The following is a 23,846-nucleotide window of genomic DNA, read 5'->3' on the forward strand; positions in this document are numbered from 1 at the left end:
CCGCCGCACAGGGTCCCCGCCGGGCCGGGCCGGCCCCCACCGCGTACGCCGGGAGAGAGGCTAAGGGGGTTGGCGCCGGCCGCCGGCGCTCCCGTGAACCGGAGAACCCGCCGGGTTTGTGCCGCTCGCCCGCCCCTGGGCGTGAGGGAGGGAGGGAAGGAGGGGCCGCCGGGCTCCGCGCCCCGCCGCGGGCAGCCGCCGCGCCCCCGTGAGGAGCGGGGGCTCCCGGCGCCGGAGGGTGGCTTTCGGCGCTCGCGGAGGGGGGTGGGGTGGTGGTTTCACGGCGCGGGTGGGTCCCCACGGCCCGAAGTGGGGTTTCAGACCCTGTGAAGGTGGCTGAGCCGGCCGCCCTGTCAGTAGCAGCTCCCCGCGGGCCGGGGTCACGTCCTCCCGGCGGGGGTGGGGGGAGGATGATCCTCACCCGCTGCACGGAAGGGAAAGGAGGGGACTGCACGGAAAACCCCGCGCCACACCTTGCCCGCTCAGCAGGGTTTCTTCTCCAGCCAGAGCAGAGGAGGAACGCATCTGGGCATCGCCGCTGAACAGGCATCGGCCCTGCTTCTCCTTCTGGGTAGCAACTGGTCCAAAGTTTGGTAAAGAGCTGGTACTGTCCCAGTTTTCAGCAGAAATCCTATGCAAAAATAAAAACTCCTTGTTTATTCCAGAAATCAAAAGGCCCCGCCTCTCAAAAACAAATGCTGTCCTCACTTGTTTATTCAGTCGGGCTCCATTTCATCAGCAGTCAGGCTGAGTTACTCTGCAATGAGAACAGAAAGTTTCATCAAGAACACATGGACAAACATAATACCTGCCCGACGTGACTTCAGTGATACTATTTTGATACGAATGTGTTGCCTGTGGGCAGCCTACAGGGCAAATAACTCTACCACTTGGCATCACCACAGAAGTGACAGCCCTGCATTCCCACATTTGAGATGCACATAGATGCTCTGTCCTTACAAAGCCTTCCAGACCATCACAGCCCTCCCAACCTGCTTGGGGAATATCTCAGAGGTAGGACCTGATTTCTTCTGCTTTAGTACATTCAGGATATATGAAAACAATACCAAGGAAATCAGGCTAAGGAGGTGAATTCATTAGAGAATCACTTAATTTGCATAAGCCTTGTTCTATATTCTATACAAGCTAAAAACAAGCCTGTATTGTTTATTGAGTGGTCTGAAACTCAACATTACCCAGTGCAATTCCCCGTTGCTTCAAGAAACCACTGTGATAGAATGGCACAGATTTCCAGTCCTCACTGTGGATCTCAAAATGCATTAATATGCACTACTGTAACAAACTTTCACAATACCGTTTTCCAAGTTGCCCTAGACCAAATGTTGGCTACCAACGACATCCTTCATCTGTTTACTCTCCTGTCTTAAAGACATTCCCCAAACCTGTAAAACTAGATTTTCTCCCTCTTTATTTGGCAGACAGTAATTGCAATAAGTACTGTTTGGTCTCCTTCAATTTCTTCTGGGCAAGTTAATATCCAACATTTGTTAATGAAGAATGATGTGGTATTGTTCACACCTTCAAAATCAAATATAAATGCGAGGCTGCCTTCACTTCCAATTTTCTATGTGGTTAAGATAAAGTAAAGTTATGGCAAGTTATTACATATAAATAGGCAGGCTGTTTCCATTGCAGTAAGTTGCAAAGATAGATGAATTTAAAAATAATTTACACTAAGCAAGTGCCTAAAGGCAATACTTTTTACTATCACAGTTAAAAAGAAACTTGGCTTCAGACTTGTTCCAGGTCAAGAGGACTGAACTGTGCCCCTACTCGCCTGCCCTGGGAGTGGTGTTCACAGTCCAGGAGTTCCTCCCAATTCCAAAAGGAAAGGCTGCATCTGATATTACACAGGGTGGAGGACAGGAAATAGGAGCAATAGTAAAGGTTTCAAAGGGCAGTGGAAGAATTCAGAACCCTTTGAAAGGGAAATAAAGGTATTTTATTCCTCACCTTTAGTTCTGCAATGTTACATGATCACATGCAAGTCGCAGCAGTCTTCCTACAAAATTCTCAGAGGGAAGGGCACACAGGGAAGGCCACCTCTTTTGTTGGATCCTAGCTGCAAGGAAGGGGACAAAACAGCATGGTTTGCCCTGAAAGGCCTTAACTGCTTTTCAAATGAGGACAAGCACTCCCTAGACCCTGAATGACCCCAATTTGAATTTAGCATCTGCTGGCCAGCCCTGCAAGGCATCCAAGAAGAGCAAGCATAGATTGACTCTCATCCCTGATGCCATGTCCACACAGTTTACAAGCCAAAATACAGGTTCTTCATTAGTAAGATACTGCTCTTAGATCTTTCTTTAGTTGCTCACCCTTAAAACACTAACTCAGACTTCTGTGTAACATCTTTGGCAATCAGGGCAAAAGCCTTTATGTGCATAGAGGACAAGAACAGGAAGGAAAACTCAAAGCTGAGTAGCATTTGAAGCAGGCAGCACAAGCAAACGCTGCAGTGTCTGCTAGCCGTGCATTTACCAGTCTCCTTCAGGAAGTGATAAAGGAAGCCTGTACCTTATGTTTCAAAGGGGGAGTCCCAGGCTTAAGTACCAGAAAAATACCACTTGCCTTTATAAAAACAGGTAAATAGCTTATTTCACAGTTTAATCACCAATCACAGTGCCTGAATACATCACCAAGTCAGTTCATCAGCTCAAAGCTCAAGTCTTTGAGGCAACTCACTGCAAAAACGTACCTTTTGTACACACAAAAGGTACACCTCATTTGAAACACATGGGCAGGATGCAGTCACTCAAGGCTAGGAGTATCTTAATTAAGGCCGAAGTCATCTTAATTTACTGGTATATTCTACTGTTAAATGTTTTAATTGCTTTACTTCTCTTTACAACACCCCAGACTAATTTAGCATAGAGAATAGTTTTCTTATTAAATAACTATTTGGTTTTTTAATAGCATGTTCAGTATGTAGTCCCAAGTTTTGCTTTCTAGTCTAATCATCTGAAAAGCTAGCATTGTAGATGGGTATAATTGCAGAGAAGCATGGCTTCTACAGCATAGTATCATGATGAAAATACCACTCTACTAACTTCCTTGTGATTGAACCTTTTACCTTCTTTTCCAGGGGGCAAACTTCCAAGGCAGAGCACACCCTTCCTTTGCATTATCTGAGTGAGTGTATTTCATGTGTGGGAATTCTTAAAGCTTCAGCACTACATGGATTCTGCTTCCAGTGAGGTCAAGGAGCTGCAGATAAGGAAACTATGTTTAGCACTTCTGAAAATCCCACAGAATGAACACCTGATATATTGTAATACCAGCAGGCTTCAGTGTGTTCTCTGCATCTCTGAGGCACCCTGAACAGTGAGAGAGACTCTGCAGGTATTTGGTCTCAGTTCAGAGTAGGTGAGCTGCAATCTATCCCTTCTAAGTTAATGCATTTCTTAGGAATAAGGTATTTAACAACGCATCAGCCATACTCACATCCTTGTTGCAATTCCACTGAGAACAGATGTCTCAAGCTCAGTCCTCCCAAGGAGGAAACAGGAGCCTCAGCTGTTCTTTAACAGGCCCCAGCAGCTGCTAGGGCAACACAACCTAGTCAAGCTAAATATGCCAAGTGTCCAAGTGAGGACATTGCTCCGTATGCACTCTCTTTGCAGAATTTTCTGTTTATTCCTTTGACTTAAATTTTCAGTATAGAGAAGAGGTCCTTAGGCCATAGTCATGTTCTGCCTCAATTGCTGCTCTCTATCCTGTTTTGCAACCCCTTTGAACAGACTTCCAACTGTGCCAATATCTACTCTTAACAGCTTGCCATCCTGCAGCAGAGCCAGAGGACAAAAACTGCACTATTCATGTCTACTGTGAAAGATCTGCTTGGACATGCAATTAAAGTGTCTCCCAACTCTTATTTTTCCTCCCTCACAACATTTAGCGGTTAAGTTTTATATCTGAAGCAGCTGAGATACTTGATAGCCTCTTTAAGGGAATCAAGGTAACTCCAAAATGCAAAAATCGTATCTGACAGACAGAGATTGAGGCTAGATTTCCAAATTAATTCAGTACTTCGTTAAATTTTCAAAGCAGCTGAAATTATGCACTTGGCTACCAAAGGCTTTAGCAGAACATCAGTGCCCAAGCCTATTAAAAAGAGGCTTTTGGTGTCAGGATATATCATACAAATACGTATGTTTCTTAGGAAGTGTGTTCCCTGTGAACACTCACACAAATTTAATCTCCCCTCCCCTTCTCTCCTCTCCCAAGAAACTAAGGACACCAATCACGAGTTTACCCAGTCAGCATCACCTGCATGCAACATGTCTATAGTTCACATTTTCATGCTTCAAAGCCAAATTTGCATATATGTTCCTCTGTAGAGACTCTCTCAAATCACATTATCAGAAAAAACCACCAGCTTTACTACTGTTCTGTTCTGATGGCACCTGCAGCTATTTCCACCTGTTACAGAAAGAAAAAAAGAAAAAAAGAACGAGAGCAAGCTGTAAAGTAGTAAACAATTTATTTTTTCTTTACATCAATCTTTATGAAAATAACATCACTTATGTTTTGTGATTCAAATTTCTTGTACCGCATATTGCTGATTTCTAACATGGCACTTGAGGGAACATTCACTTAAACAGCTACATAATTTCATGAAATTGATTAATTTTCCATTTCTCAGTTAAGCATGACTGAACATACAACTCTGTAAAATTTAAGACCATTCATTCATTCCTGATGTCTTAAGGAAGAAAAAAAATCTTTCGCTTTCTGCTGAAATATCTTACCATGTTTACAAAGACTGAGGGGAAGGGGAGATTCTCTCACAGAAGACACCCAAAGGGCAACAAAAAATCTTTTTTACTGATTACACAGCTGGTAAAAAACACAACACACCAAACAATCTGATAACACTGGATAACACTACCTGTACACATATACAGGTAAAATTCAAATACTGTGCAGTTTTAATAGCTAGAGGTGTAGTGCACCATTTTTTTGCCTATTTAACAGAAGATAATAGAATATTTTAAACAAGTAACCAGAAGTTTCACTGGAAAGCCATGCATAGGTGTATGAAGAGAGAGGAATATTCTGCAAGATGCAGCTTAGTGGTTTGGTTTACATCACATATACTGGGAAACATGCATAAGGAACTCCTTGCACATACATGCATCATCTTGAAGATAATGCAAATAAAGACTGCTAAGGCTGTTTTTTAACAGGTCAATTTCCTACTAAGTAGCTGGCATGAATGTTAAATCCTCATGCGCTGTTTCAGAAGTTTACCCCTAGATACAAACACTTTGTATCTATGCAGTTCAGCTTTTGCAGGCCACTGATTCACACTGTATTTTTGCTTGGTTTCATCAGGTTTAAATACTGCCTGTGTATCTTGCATGTCCCTAACTAGTTAATACTCTTCAAAGTTACCAGATTAACCATCACTAGAAAACTTAATAGTCACCCAAAGACATTTGCAACAGCAAGGCAAGCTTCCCATGACATTGCTTCCTGCTATATACATCTCATTTTTGTTTCTATGTAGACTTCCTAGTGGTCAGAGGTTAGATGCCTCTGCAATTTTTTGACTTTTTAATTAAGGCATCAGTAACAGTGCTTAACAAAATGAAGCCAACAGCTCACTCGGAACTTGAGTGTAACAGCATCAACTCATTTCATATTTGCAAGCTAGCAAAATACCCAGAGACAACATGATTTACATAAGCATCCTAACATTCATGTATTAGATTCACATAGTGTCATAATAAACAGAGCTACTTAGTTTTACTGTACAATTGGGTAACAACTTACATAATGAAACAGAGCAACACACACACACAAATTTAACCATCAGCACAACTGTAAAAAAGAAATGGCCCTGTAACATTGCAGGTCATGTTTTGTCAGCTAGAGAACTTCCTGAACAGTTGCCCTAAAGCTAGTTTTATCTTCACAATGTAAAGACTTCAACGAAATCACTCTGAAAACATCTCCTAAAGTCATAGGACTAGTTCCTAGTGAAGACTCAAACCCCAGGAATAATAGACTTGTAGGAATAGGGTAGGTACATACTTCTAAATTCTTCACCTTAACATGTCAACTGTTGCTACTGGAAGGAAGATCTTTAGCTTAGAAAGATTTAATTTAACACGTGAAAACAAGATTAAAAAAAAAAAAAGCAGACATTACAGATTGATTTAGAGACCAGCTCTTTCAAAACCAAGACAGCATAACTAGAAAATTAGAAAACCTGGTCCCATTTTTATATTCAAACACTGATTGTAAGTAAAAAAAGAATACAGTACATGCAATAATATGAAAAACCTGCCTAATGAACTCAAGTACACAACCAAGTTTAACTAGGGAATAAAAAAACCCCAAACTACTGCTGACAACAGACAAGGTAGGGGACATTTTAGAACACAAATAACACACAAATCAAGATGATCATACCACGTGTCCCTCATTGGCAAGGATTTGTTGGCTAATTAAAAATTACATCATATAAGAAGAAGCATACATTTTATACCAAAAGTAGTCCTGTAAGTTACAATGTTCACCACTGATTAAATATTTCCCTTCCAGATAAATTGAGTGATAATATGCCTATTTAGAGAAGGCTACAAATACATTCTCAAAAAAAAGTGCTGTGAAACAGAAGGATTTCTCCCTGCACACACTTAAGTTTTCTAAAACAATTACACAAGTATACCTGATAAAGAAATCCTATTTGTTCTCAGAAAACCAAGAGAAAACACACAAAGTAGATGCTTGATGCACTTGACTGTTCCCGATGACCAGTTTTGTTTTTTGCCGATTAATCACTTTCCCAGAGCTGAGCAATTTGCTGCCTAGTATTTGAATGCTAGTTTTATCATGATGCATCCAGACACAACATTTAAGCTAATCCAACATTCTGAAGATCCAACAGCTCAAGAAAGGACATTGCAAAAGTCCAGAGATGAGCTAGCAAGAAAGAAGCCTTCCTTGCCCTCAGAACCATTTAAGAGTATTGCTAATCAAATGAGAAAGAATGGCCTCCAATCACACTTCCAGTCAGAAACACTACAGCTAAACACCCCAAATGTTTCCTTACAGCTGTCTTGTAGGACGTGCATTCAACACTCACAGCAGTTGAGCACATTAAGAGAATATTGCATTATTCTGCTGGAAAAGGATCTTGAATTTCTGTGTGCATGCTGTGACCTTTAGGCTCCTTTGATTGATTGCTAAGTATTTGTTTTAGGAATCCTATCACTACCACTATTGTACAATAGTTACACATTAATGCAAAAAGAATGCTATGTTTCCTCTTAAAGATCAAGACATCATCTTATTTTAAGCCCTAAATAGGAAGAAGCATTAAAATAAAAAATAAAAAACAAAAAACCCCACCACTAATTAGCTACTAAAACATGGTACTCCTGTGACAAGCTCCATTCTTTTTCCATAATAGCTGGGTTTGGTTGTGGCCTTTTTGAGACATTGCAATAAAAAAAAGTGAATAGAAATAAAATTGACTAAACAGAATTTAATCTACAAAGCACTTTGCATTAACAAGAATCTTTATCAACACAGCTGCCCAGAAAAGCATAAATGATGTTTGATATCACTGTTTCAGTATACACTGAACACTCAGTGACAAATAGGTACTTATTTTACCTTTACTTTAAGTACATATATTCAAGTGTTCTGTTTGATGATCCATTTCATGTCACTTCAGGAAAAGACAAAAGAATGTAAAAGTTCTTCCTGTGCTTCATTCCATACTTTTCTAGTTTGTGACCTGAAGAATGCCTAGTTTATTCAAGGACAACATGATGAAAGCCATTTATTGAACCAACCTGAAACCAAAAAATACAATGTCCTCCCACATCGAACGTGCGCTACAAAAAACATGATTACATCCAAAGAAGGTAGAATGGCAATAAATGTAGTAAACAAAGCGTGGACTTTTCTTACTACTGTTTCACATACAGGCACTAACAGTGCGCTGCAGGAAAACAACTGGCAATTCAGCTGATTGACTAAACTGAGACAGATACTAAGTGCTCTACATACAATTCCATGAACATAAATGTAAACAGAAGTGTTTGGCCTCCATACAAAGCAATATTTCCGAAAGTGCTGGGGTTTGGAAATCTGTCCTGCATATTTCCAAAAGCAACTAGTTTACATTCTGTTTGACAGGATTAATAAAGTGTTTTGGAGGTTAACTCACTTTGGTCACAATCCCAAAGAAAAGTTTATGTTGAGTAGTTTCAGCTATCCTCCTCATCATCACTAATAAGGTCTCTTTTTTCTACACACGTCTCTCGTTCACGCAGGAAATCCTCACGAATGGCTTCTAGTTCAGTTAGTTCAAGACGCACTTTCTCCAGGTGATAGGTCCTCCGGTTCCTGATCTGACGTAATGGAAAAGGATTCAGGTCTCCAAAAGCAATACCAGTCAGTTTCCTGTAAGATTATACAATGTTAGAAAACAATCATTCATATTTAGTGGTTTTTAAAATCAGTTTTGAACTTCATCCATATCGAATATTTAGTATATAGCTGATATCTCTGGTCTCCTTCACATAGCTGACAGGTCTCAGATGTTACCAGTATTGCAAGAAAGTTCTATAAAGCACTCAGTTTTAAAGTTAGTTCAAGTGATAAAGTGTTATCAAATGCTCAACAGTTCGCAAAGCCACTTGCAAACTCTGCATAATGTTATAGTGATTACAGCCTTGACAACACTGAACAGAAGATGTAAGCTTAGCTAATCAGAGCTTCATTGGCTAGACTGAACACTTGGTACGTCCAGTTACCCGATCACAGATCGGATAACTTCCTCCATATAACTCACTGAAGGTCACTCAATCCCAGGACAGTCAGCTCTTAAATTACCCAAGATAATGAACTGGTGTAAGAGACCAGATAAAACCTGGGATAATACAAACACAGACAAGGATAATACAAAACATCTATAAGCCAAACTTCATGATACAGTAAGAAAGCTCTGGGATTCTGCTGGCTGGAGTACAGAAAGCTCTGAGCTAGTGTCAACTCAAGCTCATCAGATCACATAGCAAAGCACCACAAGAATGTCCATCACCCCTCCAGAGTCATGCTCCATCATACTGTCATTCAGTCACAGCAAAACTAGTAACTGATCTACCTAATCAGTCCAAAGACAGAGTTAACTACATCATTACTGTTGATCTAACCTAAAAAATATCTCATTATTTACTAAGGGAAAAAGGGGAACTGGAATTTAACTTATTCTAGTTTAATTATCAGATGAATCCAAATATTAAGAAAATTTATTTAGACAGCTTATTTAAGGCTAAGCTCTCCCTAGGTTTGTATTCTTGAGTGAACAAGAAGAATTTCCTGCTATTTATAAACTGAACATATTCCAAGAGCTTCTCTACCTGTGCACAACATGGTATGAAACACAATTTTCATCTGCAGAAAAACCTAACCATGACATCCTATAACCTAGAATATAATTATGCACACATCTGTAGAGACTTTTCCCCACCAGAGAGCTTAAACTTAGAAATTCTGTGCAAAATATTTTTCTAACCCATTCAGGATGTCCATGAATTCTATAAAAATTCTCTTTCTGAATTTTTCCTCTACAACAAGATTACTTTTTGTCCATATCAGAAAGACATCATTCTACACGCTTTTGTATTGTTTAAATTTTGATGCTGTAGAACTTGTACAAAATGGTAGAATAAGAAACCAAGTAATTTGAATCATGCCTTATCAGTTCTAGCAGGCAAATTCATATCCCCTAGGTGGCACTGCACCACTACTTTCAACTCCGACTTTGAAAATCCTAAGAAAATGGGTATCTACAGTCCAGCACAGAGTATATCTCTATTGTAAATATCTTCGATACACTGAATTCTGTCCTCACCTGAACTTACCATCTGCCACAGATACCCGGTTAGCTCATCTTGTTAACACCAAAATGAGATCTCTTCCAGCAATATTAGAAATCTTTAAAATAGGTTATTTCAGGACCAGAAAGTTTAGACAGGAGAGCCAAGACATCATTCCCATTACATAATTGGAAAAGGAAGTAAAAGGCAAATCTGCAGCTCTGATTAGATATCAAAATTTTGTTCAAAAAATTTCTTACACCACCACCACCGCCGCCACCCTTCTTTTGCAATCTTTAGTTTCTGGCAATACTGCTGTGGTACGACATATTACACATTTGATTATAAGCTATAAAACAGCCTATTTATTGACTATAAAATATCCACAAGTTTGTTTTATTTATTGTTTTCTCTTAAAAATATGTGCACCCTCTTCCCAAAATCAAGAACATACTTCTCTGTCACTTCCAGATTTGGAATCAGAGTTAGCATTTATTTTGGTCACAAACAGCTGAGTACAACAACTGCCCAGCATTTTTCAAATCAAAGGGGGGAATGCTAAAATAGAAAGCACCACGCAACTCCCCCTCGAAAGTTTTTGGAGAGGTTTCAGCAGAGGAAGCAACATCTGTTATCAAGACTTTTACCATTTAAATCAGTTGCAGAACATTCTGCCTGCATCAGTCCCAGCAATCCTTTTTAAATAGAGTAAGATTATTCAGTTTTAACTTCTCTCCAGTCAAAACAAACACAGGAAGTAAAAATACTAAATAGCTCTTGCAGTAGGAGCCAAAGTATAAGCCTGAATTCATATGGAATTTATTATGGTAAAAACAAACACCTCAGATTCCAGTATATGATTTTGTACTAAATTCAAATTCAGTGAGTTTCAGTATCTGTGCAAAACATTTTCAGACATTAAACCAATCCCAGTATAACTTTTCTTTTTAAGATTCATCTGCTGCTCTACAGTCTTGAAACTAGGAACCTAAAAACATTAGATCCTAATTTACAAACTGTAATTCTTATGCAAGGACTGAAGAACAGAGGAGAATCTAATTTGTATTTATTCTCTGCTTCAAAATATATCTTAAAATCAACTGGAGTTATGTGGCATTAACCTATGCATTAATGATGCGTAAGAGATCTAAACCTGGCCAGTCATAGCTCACATTTTTAATACTGTGGTGGTTTTATTTATCGTAAAACATTTTACAACATAAGTTGTATTTGCAATGCAGGGGCAGACTTCACCTATGGTTGAAATTCTAAAGTGCTGCTACTGTGATACAACTGCTAAACAAGGCCAACCTGGCAAAGTAATCTCTATCATATCTAAAAATTTACAATTATGCATTCATCACTTGTGCTTTTGTCTCTGCTAGATAAAACTACTCATGAGAAATATTAGTTAGTTTCATCTCTACTTGCTTTATATCTAAATTAAGATCTAAATAAAAATAAAACAAACACAAATCCCCACAACAGACAACTTCAATGCTGCACTCCAAGTCTCTCAATTACACACAAGTTTGAGTTACCCACCTAGCATCAAGTATAGTGCGTGTGAAATATCGAAGGTACTTGAAAATGGACATTGAATCTTGCAGTTTTAAGATCTCCTCTTCTTTGTATTTAAAAAGTGCCAGGGCAAATCGGAATATTACCTGATAAAAATACATACAATGTTTGGTTCTTTATAAGAACAGAATGCACTGATTCTCATTATTATCTATTGTAAACTCAAAGGAAAAGTGTTAACTCTTCCTACAGGCTGCATTTGAGCTATCTAATCATACCTCCCTCTATCTCCCATCCCTGCCACTCCCTGCCCCATCCCCGATCTCCAAAAGCTGCCAAAAACTTCTGTTGTGGCCTGTAACCAAGACAAGGTGTTCTGCAGTTCTATCCAGAATACAATATTGGATTTATAGCATACTAATTCTTTGAAGCTTTGAGTTCCTAATTCAGTTGTAGAACAAAGACTGCTGGGCCTGTTGAATGTATTTATTAAGTTATTCAGAGCTAAAATTAAGTTTTGCTTTTTAAACAGGCTGTTTTCCAATGCCTTGCATTTTCTCAACACATTGGGGGACTGATGCTGAAGGAATTTCTGATACCAGTTTGTCAATCAACTTTGGCATAAGCTGGAAGCCGCATTATTTCCCTTCATTCTGAAAAGGCTTCAGTAAGTTCTGAACTTCGTCAGTCTGTACCTGGCTGCCTTTACAAAATACCACGATGCTTAAAACTGATTTAAATGAACACACAACCAAAATACCACTGCATGTTAGAATGCTCAGACGAGGCCAACAAGAAATCTAGCTAACACAGAGGTTTTGTCTACTTATAACTCTCTTCTTCTCTCCAATTGCCTACATCTGCTTTAGTGTTATTATTGTATTTGAATCCAATGATTTTTTTCCTGCACCTATCTTATTTCACTGCAATTTGACAAGTAGAAAACACGTGAAAATTCCTTCACGCCCACCCCTTTAATCTATGAGATAGGAGCCCAGATAGTCATTTGTCAGTTATACTTTAAATATCTGCAGAAATAAAACAGTTGCTGCAGAGACAAGCTAAACATTAGCACTTGGTTGCAACTAATTTTTACATCTTTTCAGTACTTCTAACTTCTGTCTCCTTCACTTAAGCTTTCTTCTTTCTAAGACTAGCTCTTATTTTGATATAATTACTTAAAACTGATTGACAGCTGCACACAGGAGTAAACAGCACTGACTATAGCTTTATTTTTCAAAGGTAAAAAAAAATGGAGGGTGTGAAAGGAAAATACTTAGCATTTAGAATTCTTGCATGTAACTCAAGCTTTTAACTTGCAGAACACAGATAAAATGTAAAATGTTTTGACTTGTTATTTATGCACATTTCCTCCCTTTTTTTCACAAGACAGGATTCTTGTGAAACAACCTTCCTCCACCCAACACTCACTGCCACCACAGTATTTTGTTATCAGGTAGTAATCAAAAAATCTTGGCTCATTCAGTTCACCTTTGGTCCCTCATATAGGAAGGAGTCCCAGATTTTAAAAAGGATGTCGCTAACCACACTGTCCACAAATACCACAAGAAACCAGTTGAAAGTTATAAGAGTATAATCAACTTTGTATTGTTCAAAATGAGCATGCAGTCGTGGAAGCTTCTCACTCATTAAATCCTTGAATACTCGCTGATCAACCTAAAGAGATAACAGATAGGACATTATTGCTCCTAATTTTCCAACGCGTATGTCATTCAAAGTAGGACTGTTACCAATCTGTAAGTGCAAGTTTTTCAAGAGCTAACAAGGAAACCTAGGACTGTCTAGTTAACAATTCTAAGCTAGATCCGCTCAAAACATACGTGGCAACTCCAGTGCACATCACCTTTGCTGACACGACCTTTTGCTTCTCAATCCACCCCCAGTCTCACAGGGCTCCTCGCACACAGATGTTTTGTGCCTACTACAGGTCACTAGTGCTGCACTGGCGCAGGAGCACAGGAGCAGAGAACAAGCTGGGGAAAGAAAGACTTGGAGGGAGGAGGCAGCACATACCAGAGCATCATCTGGAAGCACAGGAGTGCTACAGCATATACTGCTCACAGTACTGCAAAATGCATTCTCGCCCCCACTCTCCCAGGGAGCCCATAACCACCCCCCACTCCCACCCCCAATGTTGAGGAAAGAAATGATAAATCAGCTTAGCCAATGTTGTGAAGCTAATAATCAGAAGAGGGATTAAGGACTGGAGCTCCAAGCAGGTCATTGAACAGTTATTCCAGTGCTATACTCAGAGTCCTTATCCCAGCAAGGGCCCTGGTGCCTGGAACTCACCTCTGTCAGCTCAACACATCCCCCAGAAATGCCTATCAGACAGTTCAAGAGAAAAGTTTTTGACTGGCTGCACTTTACAGGACCAGGCTTTATTTTGGCAGAGCACATACCTGAGATCCTAGCAGTGTCTTAGTATAATAATCACGAGGCATGAAAACTTCCACTATTGTTACTAGACACCAAAAAGCATCTTCCTGTTCCAAGTACAGAAGTGCAATTGCTGCCAATCTGAAAATAGGGTTTATTTGGATAAAAAGATTATTATAGTATCACAAAATGTATTAAGAACAATTACAATAAAGCCTTTGTTTCTGTTCAGCAGAGATAAATGTATTAACTAGAGAGCACTAAATAGCAAAACTGTTAATGAAGTTTAGAGATGGGACAATGAGATGCCTTCTCAGCCACGCCAAGTATTTTTATTCAGTTAAATAAGAAAACAGATAAAGGCAAAAGCAAAGTGATTTTCTAGAAGCCATTTTTGCAGAAACTAAGGCAAAATAATTAGAAGCTTCCAAGACCTAAATATACTACTCCTATTCCCAGACTTTTGTCTTTCATTACTGAAGAGGAGAAAAAACAGATGGTTCTTGCATTTCACACAAAATTGTTGTGAGTTTAGAAAAACCCCTTCTAGCAAGTTTACTTTATATCCATTGAGATAAACATAAGTAACACTTTTGTCTTTATCTATCATTGTTTTTTTAGGGAAAACAAAACACCCTAAAATTTTTTAAAAGACTAAATGTGTTCCAAGAATTTCTTAAAAGTAGGAAAAGAAAAAAAAATTAAACAGCAGCAGCATTCCTGGTTTTCCTGTTTCCAATGAATATTATGAAAGAAAAAAAAAATAAAACAGAGGCTAACTTCATGTTACTGATAGTTGTCTGAATATGAAAGATTACCTCCAATATATTTCTCCAAGTAAACTTGTTTTAGTTCCATATGCAAGAGGAGCTGTAACAACATGAACTGCTTCTGACGTTACACAGCTTAATAAGGCGATCACACTTTAAAAGCTTAAGAGGACTAAAGCATGGAATTAATACCTAATTTGCTTTTAACTTCTGCAAGTATAACCAAATGCAAAATTATTTATAGTAAAACAAAAAACGTCCCAGGAGAAAATAATGCTGCACAGAAAGTTCAAATTCAGCAAAAGCATTTCTAACACCTTCTAGTCACCAGAGACATGTTGCTTCAGGATTGCAACAGCTATGTTCTTCAGACATGTCTTGTGACACGCCAGCAACAATATTAATACTAAAAATATATGATTTACCTACAGAATGTTACCACTAGTGAAGAATACTCAGATAAAGAATACTTATTACTTCATTATTCACTACCTCTACTACTGCTACCACCAGCACCTCACTACCTCTACTACGTTATCCACTGCCTCTATTCTACTACTTCTTCAGTGCAGTTTCAAATTACAAAGCTGCTCTAGTTCAAGTCTTTTACTCTACTCTAGTACATAAATTAGTGCATAAATTGAAATCTATAGCATTATATCATGTGGATGAGGGGGGGTGTTATACTAACACACCTGCTTCAAATAATACCTTCCTTTACTACAGATCTCAAAGTACCAAAACTATTATGGCAAACGCCAATTGCAATGGCTTCAAATTTTTCTTAGCATTGTAACATGAGAATCATCCTTGCATTGATTGCTGCAATTCTGATTCAAGACATTCTGAGGGAAATGCTGAAATTTGTGGCCTTAATAGTGCAAACAGCTTTGAAGCATTTATTTCTGCTTGTTTAAAAGAAGAAAAAAAAAAAAAAAATCTTGCACACAAAAGCAAAAAGATCCCCTACAACTGACAATGTAAAACTACATTTAAGTAGCCCATTTCTTATGTGAGTTAATTCCCGTTCCAATGCTTTTTCCAAGCTGATTTCACAAGTTTCATGAACCAGGTCTTCTGGTTTGTTATTGTTTAAAAAAAAAAAAAAAAAAAAAAAGGTGATAGTTACTTGTTTATTAAAACATTATAAATTATGAACATACAACCCATAAGGCAAATTGCTGTACAAAGCACGTTGCTATACATGTCATTTGAAAGGCTCATTAAGTGTTTCACTGCATAGTTATAACTCAAGATTTGAAAAATCTTACCTGTTGAGCCCTTGGCAATATCCTATATCAGGATTTCTCCATGAAAATGCCAGCAGCACATTTCGCAGCTTCTGGATCCCTTCAGATGTTGGGGAGGAATAATGTTTGTTGTTTGGCAAAGTTCTCAAGAGATCCAACTCAATTTGTTTAGATGCAGGATTTTGTTTTTCCAGAGCATTTTGAAGCAAAGTTTGGAAGTACCCAGGAACAGTGCTGTCCTTGAATTTTTTAACATGCAGACTGACACACCATTTCCACATCTTGGAACGATGTTCATGTGGAATTCCTGATCGAATAAGATTCTTTAGTTCTACACAGCGCATCATCTCTCTATTCATTGTGCTTGCAAGATAGTTTTCCCATTTTACTCCTGTGGAGATCTCTCGATTTTCACTGAGAGAAAGCGATCTCAGGTCCAAAGCTCGTGATTTTGCTACTAGTTTTTCCTCTTCATCATCCTCTGGGACCGTCTGAAAACCATATATATCATATTCACTGAAATGGAAAAAGGAAAAAAGGCTTTTAAAAATGTGTTCAGCAGCCCTAAAACTCTCAAGTTCCCATCCTAAAGTCACTTCAACTATCCCTCAAGCCACTCCCCATAGTTTTCAAGTTGTAACAATTATTAAACATTTTTCTAAAGTATATTCTTTATTTAATAATTATTTTTATAATCCCATATACAAAAGACTTTGGTCCCATATTCCAATATATATCACTACACAGATGTAACAATTATTAAACATTTTTCTAAAGTATATTCTTTATTTAATAATTATTTTTATAATCCCATATACAAAAGACTTTGGTCCCATATTCCAATATATATCACTACACAGACTAAGCAATTTATTTAAGAACCTGGTCAAGTTCAAATGAACTCATCTCCGCAGTAGCTCACCTTCAGCAGCTATATGGCAACATTTGAGTCTAAGTTTAATACTGTATCTCAAATAAAACAATAAATGTATTTATACAGGCAAAAGGATTTCATGATGATACTGTTATTCATGAAGGGAAATACATTTAAAACCCCAAATCCTGCAAATATATCCCCACTGTCCATTATCCAATGTTAGAACCAGAACTGCTGACCAAGATACACATACATTTATTTTAACAGGACCAAATTACCTGACCAGGTGTGGTTTGAAAAACGCTTGTTCTGGTTGTTCACTTGTTTCTGCTTTCAAGGCATCTTCCAGTAACTGTGTGATGACCTCACGAGCAGGACTCTGCTCCTCCGAACAAACAGGAGTTTTCATTTCTTGAAGCAAAATCAAGTATTTACTTTCTATCTGACAGAGTTTGGCTTCCAAGCTAGTATACTGCAGAAAACAACAAATAATATTAGAAGTCTTCAGAAACTTACTTTGTACTACACTTCTTCTAAAATCTGGTTCAATATTATTCTATTAGTTTATGTTGTTTAGAAACCTGTACGTCAAGAAAAGTCAGCTTTACTTTCACATTTTCGTAGCACCAGAAAACATAAAGCAACCTTTACGTGTGGAAAAGAAAAACATATATGCATTTTATTACACTACTGTAAAATTCTGTATATAAAGTACTTGGGAAAGAAGCCTCAGATACTTGTGGCTTTTTACAGAAAGTCTTTTAAGCACAATAGTAGACCAGAGATTTTTCTACTGCATGTATTTTTCCATGCGGAAAATCTGAGCAAGCTTTATCGTTACATTGTATGAAGTACAACTCAACCATTTTTCTGCTTCTAAAGCAACAGCTTTAGTCTACGCATGTTTGAACAAAAAGAAATTAAATGGCATTTTAAAGACACAAGTTAGGTAATAGCATGTAGGAATTGTAAATACACGCTTCTGTGCCAAAACCACAGCATTTAGACCTGGCTGCTCTGTCCATCGTTTCCAAAAAAACACCAAAAGCAAACCCCACCCAAGCCATTACTACAGGTATCTTGCCTTCGCTACAGATGTGTGCATTTTTCCTAGCCCCAGGCAATGGAAATTGTCATTATTTACCTGCAACTTCTCTATACTCAAATTCATCCATATAGAAACACACTTCCAAAGTTATATTCACCATACCGTAGTCATCCTTCGTGCTCAGGAGGAGAAAGTTCTACTCGGGGACATATCAAATCCTTACACATCCTGTCTTTTGCATACTTCAAGAAAATTATTATAGCCTTAATTCTGAGGAAACAATGTTTTCAGAAATATACGTGCCTGTGTTTATAAGTTATGAAAAAGTTCCACTGGTCAACACTATTTTAAAGTCAATTACTTGTTTCAAGAATCCATTCAGAAAGATTAGTCTGTAAGAACTGGGTTTGGGGGGGGGATTTCCTTTTTTTTTTTTTTTTTTTTTAAGCTATCACATTTAATACATTTAAGTTGTTCCATTTCCATTCCATGGTTACGTTCCCTGTGTAGATTTACAAAAGAATTTTTGAAAACTGCTTTAGACATTGCCAAAACGAAAACATGCTGTGTTAGTCTGACCTTTGCCTGCCATTCTCTCTCTCTTGCTTCTGCATTTCTTCGTAGAGCAGAAAGTTCCAAAATCTCCTTATTTAAAAATTTATTCTGGGTCTTATAACCCTGAAGACTGTCCTGTTGATAAAAAAAGCAAACTGGATTTTTAATAAAAAAAATAATCTTACAAACAGCAAATGCCTACCAGTTAAAGTATACCTTAGAATACAGAACAAGCAGCTACTAATAGGACTTATCATTAAAAATATCAGGATCAAGTAGTATTTTTAGTCTTCACGTAGGTCAAACACACAGGCCAAATATGAGCACAGAGGTGTACAGGATGGTGCTGTGCCTCACTTGCATCCCTTCCAGTGCTACACTCCCAGCAGAAGGCAGCTGGTTACTGCTTGCTGTCACAGGGCAGGCCCAGCCCTGCAAGGCTGCACCAGCGGGGAGGAGAACAGAAACTTGCATGCTGAACGCACCAGAGAGATCATGATGCTGCGCATCAGCCAGAAGCACATAACATACAATAAAAGAAGTGGGGGCAAACACCCCTTGGGTTTTGGTTACCCTCACCAGTCTTCATTTAAAGTACAAGTTTGATGTCTGCCTCCATACAAAAATATAAATCCTTAGCAATAAGCTTCCTTGCCTCATCGACTCAGCTCCAGGCTACAAGCACTACCTCTGAAACCTGAGGTTGTGGGATGAGGGCATGTTGGAACCCTCCCAACAATTACAATACTCCCACACTCCACAGCATCTACAAACTTCAGTCTGCTTTCTGCCAAGACCATCGATTTCTACTTTCAATTTTATTTTCTAAAACTTCCCAGTCTCACATATAGGAAAGAAAATAATGAACATTTACACATATTTTAAATGACTTACTTGTATTCCAAATCCCTTGGAATGTTAATTTGGAATACAACATTTATCCAAAGGCAAGAAAGCATGTTTAGAGCAAAGTGGGTAACTTCAGTAACTCCATTAAGAACTTCTGACACCTTCACTGAGGTAGGTTAGATTAAAATAAATAAATAAATGCATTGATAACACCTGGAGCAGCATTAGTAAAACAAGTTCTTATATGCCTCCTCCTTTTTCCTCCTCAGAGCTTCCCTTAGCCATTCCACATGCTCTTTTGTTTCCTCAGTTTTGATACTTAAAAATATTAAAAAAAAAAAAAAAAAAAAAAAAAAAGGCAAGCTTTCTGGCTGTTTTCCTCCATGTTTATATTTTCCTCTTATCCTTACTTTTTCCCGTTCCTTTGATTATTTCTCACATCACTCCTCCTCCACACCACCAATGATTAAATTACTGAAAGTATGGGACGCTGTACTATAGCTGTACAGACCAGCTCAAAGTATAAAAGTCCTGTTTAGATTGCCACATAACAGTTCAAAGTGTAGATTCCAAGGAGAGAAAGCCTCAGTTGATGAATATCTTGGAGAACTGCTGTAGTGATCTCCTCAAACAGTATAGCAGACTAGAAAGTAGTTTTTATAGGGAGTAGAGATTTCCCTATCCATCAAGACAGAGACATTACTCTTACTTTTAGTCTGTCCAGTTCCTGTAGTTCCTTATTAGTACAGGTGGCCATGGAAGAATTTACTGCTCCACTTTGAGAGGATGTATTGTCCTCACATTCACTGAGTTGACGAGAAAGTTTCATGATCACTTCATCTTTAGCTTGAATAGTTTCCATCAACATACCCAGCTGCTCATTGAGTTCTCCAACTTTACATTTCAGGTTCTTTACTTCCTGTTGGAGACTATCTTTTTCCAGATTTAACTTTTCAAGCTGGTTGTTGAGACCCAAAATCTGGTCATCTTTTTGGTGCAACAGCTCTAACTTTTCTTTGGGAACCCCCTCACAAAGACGGCTTGCAAAATATTTATCATATTGGGAAGATCGGACTGTTTGCTGCAGAAGTCGCACAAGTTCCTGAGAATTTAAAAAAAGAAAAAAAAAAGATAGTAATGAAGTTTTAAGTTTCTAAGTTTTATAACTTAGAAATCTAACATCAAGCAAAAGCTTTGGAATGGGTTCTGCATCTGAATCATCAGCTTACAAAAGACTTCATGGTGGTGTTTTAAGGAAAAAAGGAAACACTTACATGACATGATTTTTAGCAGGCTAACACCTTACAATGACTGGCCTATACAGCTGGCTTAAATATCTTTCACTGAGCTAAGGATCCTACCTAGAAAGACTACAACAGGTTTGGGAAGAGCAGTTGACAACTGTGGCCCAGCACTTATTTGGAAGCTAAAAAAGGCTTAACAGGTGAACATCATAGAATGGAAAAGAGAAAAATAACTAATTGCTCTCTTCCCTAACAGATGCAGAGAAAATAAAAGGAAAAAAAAAATACATGCTGCTTTGATGAAAAGGAAGTCTTTGGAGGGCTGTTTAGAAAATCCTGCCACAGAATCAGCCAAATAATTAACTGACCTATCACAAGGGAGAAAAGGAATTTTTGTGGTCTTTGCAAAAAGACAGCATTGAAGGCTCTGAACTAGCACCTTTTTTTGAAAACACATCTATAATAATTCTATCATTTTCATCTTCTATTCCCTCACACTAAAAAAGGACAAGTATCTTTGCTCACAGGATTGCATAGATCCTGGACAACTACAACATTTATTCACTTCCACGAAAGACCTATGTGTTTTGCTTGGGGAATCATGGGTACACACACATAAGAGAAGCTGATTTTTAAGGCAGTTACCCTGAAAATAAAACCCTACTTCCTTGCTGGAATGAGATCCTACTATGACTTTCAAGAAGTGAAGGCTGTTACATGCAAATAAGTCCAAGTGAAACTTAAAGGAAAAGAAATACTGTAAAAGGAAGAGTTTGCTTTAGCTACTACCTGAAGCTCTCCAAAAGCTAAACTGTAAAAAAAAAACCAAAACAAAAAAACACAAAACCAAAAACAAAGAAACAAACAAAAAAAACCCCAAACAAAAACCAAACCACCACACACACAAAAATAAACCAAATAAAAAACAACAAAAAAAATCCAAAACACAAAACCAAAACAAACACAAAGGACAATATTCCAGATCAACAATAAACACCAAGGAAGAAAGAACAGCAGACTGCTCATTTACAAGTCTCACTAATCTGAATTATTACCTTTGCTGTTTCCCATGTTTGGTTAATGGTTTAACACTGTGGAACCGTGGGAAGGCAAGTTTAACCCTAGAAGCATTTGCAATACTTATCAATGAAACTGGATTTTTTTTATTTATTTTTTTTTAATAGCTCTCTGACACTAATTAAAAATACAAGGACAGAAATAGGAATTGGTTTTACGGAATTCCTGAGAACTTGAGAGTTCAATAATGTATCTGGAAGTTTACAAAGACTTGGAAAGTCATAAAGATATGCCTAGAATGAACCACTGAATGTTACAAAGTTCCAACAGATTTGGTTTTGTTTCCCCACAACAAAAAAAATGAACAGGAGAGAGCTGGGTCTACAGTATCAAATATCAAGCTACAGTCTTTAGAGAGGTGTGGGAAGAAACCCTTGGACCTTGAAGAAAAGGTTTTGAGAATCTAGATTTTCTTCTTCCTTTGTTCACTGTACTTTAACAAGTATTATCTTAATGCTACTGGACTGAACTTTTAACAGTTACTAAACAGCTAGATGATTTCATGGCCATAGTTCAGTGACAACTGACCATTCTACTTATCAAAAATAACAAAACCCAGACTGATAACATGCATGCCAATAGTCATTACGTTATGAGAGAATCCGAGACAACAGGGACAGATCTTGCCTGTAGGCAGCAGCTGCAGAGCAGGTTATCAATTCCTATCAACTCTCTAAAAAGAGTTAACTACAGTATAAAAAACTGTCTAGTCACCCAGGTTGTCAGAAAAATGTCTTACTTGTATGCCGCTGCCATTGATCACAGTTCTAAATCTAGCCCAGTATCAAGAGCGAGAACATCTCTAGCTACCCAAGACATCATTTTTCTTTTTCTTATTTAAACAGAAGCAGCTGTGAACACAATGTTGCACTAGATCAGTAAGATTTCTCACAGAAGCTGGCTTAGGAGCACAAATGTACTCCTAGGAGAGATAACACCTAAAACGGGTGTAAATATGGGGCTCACACATTCCTTCTTTCGTTTCCATTTGATCATTTCACACAATGGAAAACACAACTAGCAAAAGTAGCAGCTCCATATAAGACCTAAAAAACATTTCTTCTTAAAATGAGTAGAAATTCTTTTAGATAAAACCAAGGTATTTAATATATCTGAGTTATGAGGGCACACATGTGTGAACACTGTATGAGGGCAGTACTACACACATAGATTTATGGTTAGGCCTATTGTTTGCAAAACCATTTGTGATGATGCAGTTTAAAAAAAAAAAGAGGAAAAAGAAGGAAAAAGAAAAAAAAAAAAAGAAAAAAGGAGAGAGATAGAACTCAGCCCCATTCCACGACCTTCTCCTCCAGAATTAAAAGAATCAAAAAACAAACAAAAACCCACCACCAAAAAAAAAAAAAAAAAAAAAAAAAAAAAAAAAAGACTTGAAAGGAGAAGTTCCTCACGAATTACATGTACTAATGGTGAAAGAAGCTATGATTATCTGCCAGGATCCTGGCAGACACTGAGAAAGCTGGCTTCAGAGAATAAGAAAGATATATAAACCAAGTTACCAAACACTGTGCAAATGAAAGTTTTGTTCTGGGATCTAATCTTCAACAGATGTAAAACTCGGTCCTTCTTGTTGCAAGACTTTTTGTAAACAAAGGTTCATTTAGCACCATTATTTTATAACAACCCACCAGCTCTTAATGCAGTTAGATGGCCATAAAGGGTAAACTCACAATCACCTGCCAGATGTTTGCTTTTGTGCATTTTGTCTGAAAGCTTAATTACCTTTTGGCTCAAAAGATCTTTCTTCAGCTTTTCCAACTCTTCTTGCTGGCTTTGATACTTCAGCTGCAGTTCAGAGACTAGTTTGTTGCCATTACCAGAATACCACTCAGTTGGAGAAGAGTCACTGCTGTTCCGGTTTTTGCTTGATCCAATCATGTCTTTTAATGGACGCCTTGTTTTGTGTGGAATGCGGCCAAAATCGAATGGAAAAGCTGAACTACTCAGTCCTGCATAAAACAATTTCTTCTAGTTCAGTTCACTTAGTAAAAAGGCATTTCAAAGCATTCAGATTTCCTTTTAAAAATATGCTCATTAAAATTAGACTTTAAGCAGCATTTAAACAGCCCAATACAATAGTGTTAAACATGCCTCATTTTCCAAGTGACTTCCTTTGGTGGGAAAAATATATAGCTCAAAGTCTTCTCCCCTCCCAGATAAAAGATTTAGCTCGTAAATTAATACTTGTGAAATAAGACATGAAGACAACTTTATCATTCATTACCGAAAATAAAAGATACCCCAACTATGCCAAGGTAAACTTTGCTTCAAATAATTAACAGCTCAGAAGCGATCAGGGCAAAAACATCACTGATATCACAGCATACTGTTCTTTTAAGAGGCATTCAGTGTATGGTTTCACCTCCATTTA

General features: G+C 38.0%; 1 protein-coding gene across 3 annotated transcripts in view; it reads right to left on the reverse strand.

The window, feature by feature from the left end:
* Positions 1–5,501: 5,501 nt before the first annotated feature.
* The window catches only part of TBC1D2B (TBC1 domain family member 2B), a 37,408-nt gene continuing 19,063 nt past the window's right edge, over positions 5,502–23,846 (reverse strand). Inside the window, exons 5-13 of one of the 3 annotated variants that reach the window (XM_075045526.1) lie at positions 23,198–23,424; positions 19,843–20,235; positions 18,309–18,419; positions 16,960–17,153; positions 15,826–16,320; positions 13,808–13,925; positions 12,876–13,061; positions 11,409–11,530; positions 5,502–8,445 (exon numbers count right to left, since the gene is read on the reverse strand). In XM_075045526.1, the coding sequence (XP_074901627.1) occupies positions 8,250–8,445; positions 11,409–11,530; positions 12,876–13,061; positions 13,808–13,925; positions 15,826–16,320; positions 16,960–17,153; positions 18,309–18,419; positions 19,843–20,235; positions 23,198–23,424 (2,042 nt within the window). In that variant the 3' untranslated portion in view covers positions 5,502–8,249. Of the gene's footprint in view, positions 8,446–11,408; positions 11,531–12,875; positions 13,062–13,248; positions 13,379–13,807; positions 13,926–15,825; positions 16,321–16,959; positions 17,154–18,308; positions 18,420–19,842; positions 20,236–23,197; positions 23,425–23,846 lie in introns of those variants that run through there. The other 2 variants (XM_075045527.1, XR_012652831.1) reach the window with 2 other exon arrangements.

This window comes from Buteo buteo, chromosome 13, assembly GCF_964188355.1.
Source record: "Buteo buteo chromosome 13, bButBut1.hap1.1, whole genome shotgun sequence".
NCBI lineage: Eukaryota > Metazoa > Chordata > Aves > Accipitriformes > Accipitridae > Buteo > Buteo buteo.